The sequence below is a fragment of the Formica exsecta genome, unplaced genomic scaffold, assembly GCF_003651465.1.
Source record: "Formica exsecta isolate Colony F162 unplaced genomic scaffold, ASM365146v1 scaffold236, whole genome shotgun sequence".
In the NCBI taxonomy this organism is placed as follows: Eukaryota; Metazoa; Arthropoda; class Insecta; order Hymenoptera; family Formicidae; genus Formica; species Formica exsecta.
In genome coordinates, this window is record NW_021849640.1 from 142,775 (window position 1) to 153,392 (window position 10,618).

General features: G+C 36.6%; 2 protein-coding genes across 2 annotated transcripts in view; one reads left to right on the forward strand and one right to left on the reverse strand.

Annotated features, from left to right (window-relative positions):
* The window catches only part of LOC115235859 (potassium voltage-gated channel protein eag), a 102,175-nt gene extending 94,570 nt beyond the window's left edge, over positions 1 to 7,605 (forward strand). The window contains exons 13-14 of the mRNA XM_029807927.1: positions 1,599 to 1,753; positions 1,942 to 7,605. Of these exons, the coding sequence (XP_029663787.1) occupies positions 1,599 to 1,753; positions 1,942 to 2,978 (1,192 nt within the window). The 3' untranslated portion in view covers positions 2,979 to 7,605. The remainder of the gene's footprint in view (positions 1 to 1,598; positions 1,754 to 1,941) is intronic.
* A 1,539-nt stretch (positions 7,606 to 9,144) lies between these two features.
* The window catches only part of LOC115235867 (glycine N-methyltransferase), a 7,860-nt gene continuing 6,386 nt past the window's right edge, over positions 9,145 to 10,618 (reverse strand). Inside the window, exons 3-5 of the mRNA XM_029807944.1 lie at positions 10,254 to 10,389; positions 9,941 to 10,061; positions 9,145 to 9,730 (exon numbers count right to left, since the gene is read on the reverse strand). Coding sequence (XP_029663804.1) covers positions 9,452 to 9,730; positions 9,941 to 10,061; positions 10,254 to 10,389 — 536 coding nt within the window. The 3' untranslated portion in view covers positions 9,145 to 9,451. The remainder of the gene's footprint in view (positions 9,731 to 9,940; positions 10,062 to 10,253; positions 10,390 to 10,618) is intronic.

Here is a 10,618-nt window from a genome sequence, read left to right on the forward strand (position 1 = left end):
TAATTAATCTGACACCGATCATTTTTTTTTATGTAGAAAAACGAATGTAGTTGAAAATTATTAATATAAGTATATTATAACTAAATTATTAATATAACTCTATGTTATATATTATAACTCTATGTTATATAATTATACTTTATGTCGAAAAGCTTTTTACAAACATAATACTTTCAATTTGTGTACTTTTATAGTATTTTCAATTGTCAGGAGCATCGTCATGCATTTTACAAAATCTGATGGAAAAGTGAAGCATTATGGTGTTGGCTGTTATTACGGATCAATGATAAGCTCAGAAAAAGTACAAGATTTACCGAAAGCCTTTCTTAAGATTTTGTATTACGGGATCGTAATCCCGGTGATTTCAGGCGAATTAAAAGTTTCGATACGTGAGAAGCCTAGATAATTTTAGCGATATAAGTATATTATAACTAAATTATTAATATAACTCTATGTTACATATAGAGAGATTTATTATGTTATGAAATAGTCTGTAATTTTTGAATATATAGTAAATACGCGAGTTATTTATTAAAAACGTTGTACAATTATATACAATTATACTTTATGTCGAAAAGCTTTTTACAAACATAATACTTTCAATTTGTGTACTTTTATAGTATTTTCAATTGTCAGGAGCATCGTCATGCATTTTACAAAATCTGATGGAAAAGTGAAGCATTATGGTGTTGGCTGTTATTACGGATCAATGATAAGCTCAGAAAAAGTACAAGATTTACCGAAAGCCTTTCTTAAGATTTTGTATTACGGGATCGTAATCCCGGTGATTTCAGGCGAATTAAAAGTTTCGATACGTGAGAAGCCTAGATAATTTTAGCGCAAGCCGCTTAAGCTCCGGTGATTCGAACATTATGGCAATACAAGAACGTGTTCTGATTGCTCGAGAGAAGAACTATAACTGTTCGGTTATTATTCTTAAAATGTACTACTCGATATCTGTTTTCCTTAGGGAAAATTATTACTTGGTGAACTCATCAATTTTATATAACTGTTCCTGTCAAAAACTTTTTCCACGATAAGTTGGGCGAAATTATCACCGTCGGCGTTCACCAACGTTCTCCGTTTTCCTTATGCTCTTGCCAAACGTCGTCTATCACCACCGTGGATCCCGTAGACACGTCGCACCAACGTAGGTCGTTCCAATAGGACCACCAACCAGTAACCGGAGCTGCCTTCCTTTATATAATCGTCGATAGTAGACGATCGCATCTGCGCTACGGCGATAACCCCGATTAGCTTTATAATCCACCGATCTAGTTCGGGGATGCACCGTAGATTTAATCGCGGACCGAAAGGGAAAACGAAACGTGACGAATAATGATAGAAGAAGAAAAAAGAAAAGAGAAAACAATAGATGTAATCAGGTTTTTCACGTGAGAATGGTCCAATGCACTCCTTTGCCACACTTTTGACCCTCTATATGCATTTGTACTCTTGCTGCCCTGGTCCAAATATCTAAGGAATAATAATCAGCCTTTTTTATTGTATCATCTCCTTCGTATTTGTAAACACGTTCTGCAAGTTTTTTATATTGGAAAGTAAAGGCAAATCTTTTCTCTTTCGATTACTCCGTGTAGATTTCGCCGAGAGAGACACACTGCCGATGTGGAAAAGGGCGATGGTAAGGATGCCAAGGATGGCGAAACGTCACATGCTAGGAAGCCATCCGTCGCCGAGGAAGGAGGTACAAACGTCGCGAAAACGCGGCCAGGCAAATGGGGCCGTTTATTAGGTAAGAGAAATAATCTCTCTGAATCTTAATTAGATACGATTAATTCAATTATTGAGTTGTGTAATTTATATGAATCTTTTTATTGAAAAAAATTGTGTAATAATAACTCGTTATTAAGAAACATTTCGACATTTGAAGCAAGCTAATTGAAAAAACTTTCTAGATTCAAAAAATTTATAATGCTGCAGGTAGCTCGAGTTTAGACTCCGGCAGCGAATCGGGCACGGCTGGTGACACGTTCAAGCGGTCTCTCAGCGCAAGAGACTCGCGTCCAAGTTCCAGCGTCGCCACCAACAAAGTCTTCCCGAAGCTTGGCAAGTTGGGAGGCACGATTGAGGAGGCCAGCGATAACGTTGAAAATCCGAAGGAAGCTCAGCAACAGCAGATACAACAACAACAGCAGACCCTCGCCGTGGACTCGAAGCAGCTGCAGCTACGACGCCTGGAGAGCTACGATGGTGGTTTGATCACGCATCAGCCGAGCCACGAGCGAGAGATTCTCGCGGCAGTGCTAGAAGTGAAGGTGGACCTGAAGTTGGAGGTGCAGAGGGTGAATCAACGGCTTGCCAAGATCGAGGACATGCTGCAGGCGCTGATGAACAGGTTACCAGCCGCGGGAACACCGTCATCCAGTGGCGCTTCTCAGCAATCTCAGAAGATCTCCGGGAACTTTGCCCTGGGCGGCAACGGTGGTATCCAGAATCAACCGCCCGTCACCCCGAGTTCGGTGACATTGATCCAATCTGCGACACAGACTGCCGAATACAAACCGTCGATCGCCACCACGTCAACGTCGACGACGCCAAGCGAGGGCTACCGGGAGCAATCGACGGCGACAGAGCGCGTGTCCAAGAGCGGGCAGGAGCATCACCATCATCATCACCATCACCATCAGTCGTCGTCATCATCGCGGGATGTGAACAAGGAACTGCTGGAGCGGCTGACGCAGGCCTCCACGTCGCGCGGCGACGACTCTAACGCTCTGGGGCCGCTGATCCTGCGCAAGCGACGCAGCAAATCGCGCAACAAAGGCGCGGCGCCGCTCGCACCGCTCGCCACGCAGCCGATGAGCCCAACGGAAGTCACGGAGACCACGCAGATGCTCGAGTGCACCGATGACCGGGACTCAACCGGGGGTGGACCGACCGACAGGAGTACCACTGACCGGACCGCCGAGAGGTCCGAACGTAAAAGACCGCCACCCAGACCGAGAGAGTATTTGTGAAAGTTCTTCTCGCGTCGCATTATTTCCTTTTCTCCTCTTTTTTTCAAAACAATTCGCCGCGACGCGGTCAAAGATTCATCGTCCGATACGCTTGTTAGTTCAGCATTTAATCACGCAAGAACGCGAGTTTGCCGCGATTATCTTATTCTAAAGCTATATGCTACATTGAACAATAACTACTGTTTCGTTACTCTTTCGTTTGTGTGTACATGTGCGAGATGACATGCCATGACGGCGAATCATCGTTTCGGTGCGGCTTGGAAGATTTGGAAACTGTCGGTCATCTTACGTGACACGTGGTCTGGATCTCTCCAGTAGCAGGACTGAAATATCGTGTAAATTGACTCTCTGCTTCTCGCCGAGTGGCGGACAAATACAACGTGTCGATAATTTTGTTTATAAAGGTAACATCTGATAATATATACATATTTAAATAGTTAATGAGAAGAACTCCGTATTTTCGCGCTAATCGCTTTTCAAGACGAGCGGAGAGAAAGAGAATGAAAAGATTTCGTTTCGAGCGAAATAAAGTGTAATTCTGCATGGCCAAAAGCGATAAATAAACGATAAATAAATGCTGTCTTAAATACGAAATTATTTGCTTACGACGGCTTCTTCGAGACACATCGAAACTCTCCGAGGGAGTGTATTCACTACAGGGAGTATGTATCACATACACATACACGCACATATACACATACACACACATAAATAGATATAGATTCACACGCATTGCGTAGCGAACTTTGCAGTAGCATCTCTTTCTCTCTCTCTCTCTCTTTCTCTTTCTCTCTCTCTTTCATGGCGATCATGCTAAATTTCTAAGCCTCTTCGGCCACGATCGGTTCACGACATTAAATCAGTGTCTCTCTTGACGAGGTATAGTGTGGCATTTTGTAATTATTAAGTCAATGAATCCGGGTGATATAATGGTGGTGTCCAACCGGATTGTTAAAAACGCATAGTCCAAATTGGCCAAATATTCTAATTCTTAACAGATATCATCTCAGATCTTTTAGATTCTAAGACATCGAAAACATTTATTACAGTAACAATAAGATAAAGACAAATAGCAAAATAATAAAATAAAGGCTTTATTTCACGCCGATATAATTCCCTTTGAAGAAAAATCAGTCAATTTCGACACGTGATTTGGACACTACCGACGTTAAGTAATTCATCTTGGTTGTGAGATCTTCGATTTTTAAATACAAATGTACACTTGCGTTTGTTCTTTTCTGTTCTTTTCACTTTGAATATATTAAACGGGACTACTCCGAATGTGATGCTGAATAATTAGAACGAAACAGCCAAATCAAATATTAATCAAAATAATCGTTTGTCATACTCGATAAACAATCAATGGAATTGCAAATATAATCATCTCGTTCTATCCAAGATAGAACGCGATCTGTGTGTGTATTGGGTATTGCAAATACCTGATTTAGACGGTTTCGATTGAAACCGAATCAATTTCGAATTGATTTTGCTTGAAGTTGAATAATTTTTATAAGTTACATTATTTATTGCAAGATTTTAGAATATTATTTTCTATAACATATTCGCGCGTATTATGTTGGAATCATAAATTATGAAAAAATATTTCTAGTGACGTTTATAACTTCTGTTAACATTTTATATATTTCTTGTTATTTAATTATTATTTGTTTGCTGATTTAATATTTTCGTATTTAATGTGACGAGTAATTACGAATGGCTACGAAAAGGAATTTAAAAAGAATTTAAAAATTCGCTCGTCAAGTTGAAACGAAAACGTTAAATAATATCGAGAAAAACAATTTCTCGTGCAAATAGTACTGTTACACAGAAATGGCGCTACGCAAATTCGTATGACATGCATACGAAGCCAAACAGCAATATTAGATGTATATATCTTGTAATATGATATATGTATATATATTTGCATTTAATTATGGGTCATACAAACGTGATGAAACATGCTGCTGCTGCTGTTACTGCAAACGAGAATGGCGTCTTTGCTAATAATTGAATGAGCCGACAATCACAATGTCTTTTTAAGCTTATATCAAATCGAAGCAAACAAATCTCCGAATTATTCGCAATTTGGAGTTCTGTTACAAAAATTAGAAAAATGATTAGTTTGTATCGATAAGTGTCACACCAAGTGTCTTACACTTCAATTAAATTTTTTATTTGATTTCTATTTTTTGTATGCAACGCGATAGAGAGAAAGTCAGTATTATTCCATTCTCAAATGACCATGCGAAGAGCAAAGGCGCGAATTCTCATCACAGACAACATTTGATCAAATCGAAAGTATAGATGCAATGCAGAGATGCGTACAACAGAGATATACGCATATATTATGTATACATACATATACAAACACACATATACGCGCATATATATATACATATATGCGTGTATATATATAAATATAATAAGAGAGAAGAAAATAAATATAGAGATACATATATACATATATATATATATATATATAATTTCATGTTACGAAAGATAAACTATCGAACAGTTACGAAGACTTTGTTAAGTAGATTTTAGAGACAGAAACGATACAGCTGGCTCTATCGTAGTTTATATACTTATATGCAGAGAGAAAAAAAAGGTTTAACATTGTTGAAACTGTAGTGATTAAGTTGACGTCTATCGCGCGTTGATCATGTTGAAAAAGCGCTGACAAGATTTTTTCATGACCCAGATCATATCGCGTGGATCATATTACGGGCTGAAATGCTCGATTTTTCTGCAATTTAATTATAAATCTCGTCAAAAATGAGAATGCAACACACATTGATACGATTCATAGAATACGGGATCGTCATCCGTGCGTTTCGATGACTGGAGCATATCTCGACGTATTTAAAACGATCGAAATCTACATAATCGAATATAACTCGTTTGTCGTAGAATCAGTCAAACTTTATATAATTTTGAGATATTTTTAATATCAACAGAAATTTTAGTCGATAAAATATCGATCGATTATCAGAATCGAACAACTTAATTTTTTTCCTGTCTTAAAAAAAGAAAAAAAAAGCATTAAGATTCGCGAAATATTTAAATAATTATATCGTAATAATATTGAAGTAGTTTTAATAAATTTTCTTTTTTCGAAGAAGCTGAAGAAAACCCAACTCTTGTCAATTACAGCTGCCTTTTATCTCCGTCACGGTGGAGAGATGCGTGAAATCTGCACGAAGCATGGAAACGTACGCGATGCGAGCCCAAATGGCTTTAATCCCGCACCTCATTGCTTAAAAGATTGTCGTTCATTGATCGAAAGGCCGGTCTATTCGAAACTTTTCGCGACTTCTATTTCTTCACCGCGAGATATACGGCATGGTACGATCCAACGAACTGCAAGTAATAGATACATATTTCATACTGGAACAACGACACGAGGTTTGCGGTAACGGAAGAAGAAAGAAGACGCGTATTTATGAAACTTCAATTATATGTGAATGAGAGTTTGCTAATTAATCCGTGATATTAATGCGTGGCAGAATTTAACGAAGCAATATCACCTTCGATAAGTCAGAAATGATAATTCCTGTTAACCTTGAAGATCACATGCGAGTCTACAATGTAAAATCTGGCGTAATTAAATAAAGATGATGAATATTTAAGGAATTAATATGTTAGAATAAAACAAATACGGTCGCTCTTAAAATATTGAAACTTTATGAAGCTGCATTAGTCATCGACAGAGCTACTGACATTTAAATGAACTAGAAATGAAAATTGTTGTCTGCCTCCAGTGTGCTCTTCAAGACTAATTAAATTAATTTTGTTAAGTCCTTAATAGGGCATATGTGATACCGCAGCTTTCCATAAATACTAAATACATAAGCAATCTATATATCTCAGATAAAAGTATAAAATCCGATGAAGGATTGCTCGTTAAATATTGCGCACAGTTTTGTAGGAACAAATGGCGAGAGGGAAGCAAGAAAAGGCGTACATAACAATAAGTGAATATAGTTGTAAAAAGAAATAATTCTCTCTGTTCGCGCGATCTGCCCTGACCAAATACATCTTAATTTCACTATCGTCACTTGCGGCAATAATTTTCGCTCAATTTATATTTTTTAATTTAATTTTACGCGATAGAAATCATACAGAAAATATAGTAAAGATGTGAAAAGTATACATAAGTGCGACATTTATAATACTTAAAAATGTCAAAAAATAGTTATGTTCTCTTTGTGAGAGATTGATCATCTTGTGACTGTGCAGCTTTCATTGGGCAGATTGTCATTGGAAGTAAAATCGAGAGAATATAAATGCAATACGATATTACGATTTTTTATATCAGCTACTTTGCAATAATACAAAACAATCATCATTCGAGTAACAACATTGTAACACGAGTCGTCGTCCCTGACCTTACGTGCTCGTTGAAACAAAGTTTCAAGTCAATTTTCGCGACTCGTTACAAGTTACTACACGGCATGCAGTTACAAGCTTGCATTCGAAAGTTGCTGCGAAACTTTTGCTCTGTCTTTAATTATCAATAACCAAAAAAAAAAAAAAAAGAAAAAAACAGATTAATATATCGTTCCTCATATTATTATTGTTATTATGTTTTATATTTTAAATGAAGTAAAAGAAAGTTCCGTCAGAATAAAATGTATCGATTTTTATTATCGCGACCTAGTGCGTTTATCAGTGATACGTATATCATATGTACATCTTTTTCCATGTAAATTTATTTTAATTAGAATCATACAAAAGAAGTGGCGATATATTCAAATCTCAAATAATTTTTTTATCATGCAATGGTAAAGATTAAAATAAGCTTTGAAACGGCATAATTTATTCATATTAGCATTATGTTATATTACGTATACAGCTGCGACACGCCAAGTAGCATGTTACGATCGCCACGTGCGATCTCGGGAGCCTTAAACATGGAAAAATTTGATACGACGACAGTGTTCGCAACGACGATCGAAGAAGCCGTGATAGGTACCGTGCGAATTTCATGAAAAAGAAAATGATTGGGAGAGTCTATATATACATATAAATAGCTACACACAGACACACGTACTGAACAGAAAAAAAAAAAAAAACTATAAATATATAAATACATACGCGTATATAAATATATATATAAATATATTGATAGAAGAGGGAAAAGATTTTTGCTATAACACTTCGTCCATTTTTCTATATGGGCAGTTCGTTGCACTTGTAAAACACAAATCCTTGGCCTTGTAAATTATTGTCCTCAGTCATTTCTTGGACCGAAGAGTACCCCTTAGTTGTGCGCGCGGTAAGTGTCGCAGAAAGTACATCGAAGAAATCGAACGGACTCGAGCTTCATTTATCCGCCTTCTCTTCCTTACATTACGCTCTTTCTCTCAATATCTCCGTTTTTTTCCCCCCGGGCGCAAAATTAGTCTAAATCTATAAACGACGATCTCTCGGGGTTCGATTTCTACGATAGCGCGGCACTCTTCACGCGGCGACGAGACTCCTCTGTAAAGCTTCGCGAGACCCCCGACAAGGGAGCGATTTAAGTCGGGGTGGATTTAAGTAAGAATTTGCGAGAACAATTTCTGCGCCGATAATCTTAAGTTGAAACGATCATTGACGATCGATGACGCTAACATCAGATGATATATACGTGTCTCGGTTGTTAGGATGTCAATTCTTGGAAGAAAATCGCGATGAACCCAGCGATGCTGGGTCCGAATGATTCGTTGGATTTTTGTTCTCTCGTAGAAATTACATTGTTGCTAGATCAGCGCAAGATCGAAAATACGTAGAAGACAGTCGATTCGTGCGCAGCAAACATTTAGTCTTCCTACTATTCCCAAATTCGCGCATTTTTTTTTTTAAATATGAGAGACGAAAGAAAGAGAAAAGAAAAAAGGCACGAAAATTCGTCCAAAAATTATCCAGCAAATCATCGTCAACGATCGTTTGGAAAATATCCTTGAGAGATCAAATTGTAGCATCGAACGAAGCCTGGCTAGAATACTCAATTGAAAAAAGCTGCTTTCAGACTTATAATAAAAATATTAAAACTTACACTCTAGCGTGTATCATTTCGAAACACGTTCTTTTTAGATAGAGATTTCGTCGTATTTTGTTTCTTCCCGTTTCTTTTTTATAAAGTGGAAAATTTGTTCGATGATTTGAATGTGTATAGGGTATATTTCTTTGTCGATATATATTTTTATTATGTATATAAGTACACGTTTTTATGTTTTTATGATTTTGTGATTATAAAATCTATTAGATAGTAAGTTTTAATTGAATAAAGCCTTTTTTTACATATGTGATAAAAAAACATTTCATCTTAATCGAGAAATAATTCACACAACTCGTTTCTAAACAGATTGATCAACATTCTAATATCATTCAGTCTCATGTGATGGAACGTTTTTGGTTGTCCCGCGAAAAACCGATAACTGTTTAAAAATAGATATCACATTCGATTCTTCATGCTTCGCTTATTAAAATTATTTTTGCAGCACGTGGATGTAAAACCCGGGATTCTTGATCTCATTGAGTGGCTTAAAGTCACCATAGATTATGTGTTTCGCTCTGTGGCTGAATGTCTCTGCCAGCATATCACGGAAAACTGTTAATTTGTGAGGGTAATACGACAGCCGGAATTCACTGTACTCGAGATTGTCTTTATTTTTCTCGTCTTGAGCGATCATGTAATCCATGGTAATGATCTTCGGCTTTCCGGATACATAGAGTACCGATGTTTTGATGTCCATCATATGCTCGCTCTGTAACACGAAAAATTCTTGATGTAAAATTTTCCAAAATAACGGACGATGATTATTTATTCCGATAAACTAGCTGAACGAACGAGAATTAGCATTTGTAATTAAATCGTTGAATTAGAGCCGTTGTAGGTTTCTAATACGATAACGATAAATTATGTGCACGGTAACGATAACGATAAATAATCACGCATTTTCTTTAGTGGTACTTACATTATAATATATGCATTTGGGAGGAGTTTCGCCGGTATTGATTATATAGTCATAATTCCTGTGATCGATAAGCAGTAAACCTCCCGGTCTTACACAACGCTCAAAGTTCGTCAAGGCTTGCCTAGAATGATAGAATATATTTTATAAATAATACAGATAAAAAATTATATAAGACACTATAATATACCTGTGACTTTATTAATTTTAATTATCTTTAGATTTCACGAAACATAGTCTGAGAGCCACTGCTCCAGCATTTAAGTATAAATAATCTAATCTTAACATGATCTATAGAATGACGAATTTTTAATACCTCTGTTCTCTCTGATCATCGAAAGTATCAGGCATGTGGGCGAAACTATTTCCCAAGCATATAACGGCATCGAAGCCTTCTCCGATGAGATGACTAATATCGCTGGCTAGAGTTAGCCAATTCGCCTCTTCAATCACTATCACAATTCAAAACATTAAAATAATTCTAATGTTTGAAAGAGTAGGTTTTAAAACAGATTTATAGAATCTTTTTAGTTTAGGTATCGTCATTAAAATCTAGTCTCCGTTTAAAAATTTTAATTTTTGTTTTTCAAGGATTTAATTTTGAATATAAAAAATTAATATATACTCTAAGAATACATGTATATAATATTTTAAAAGATATTAATATATACACAGTTTTTT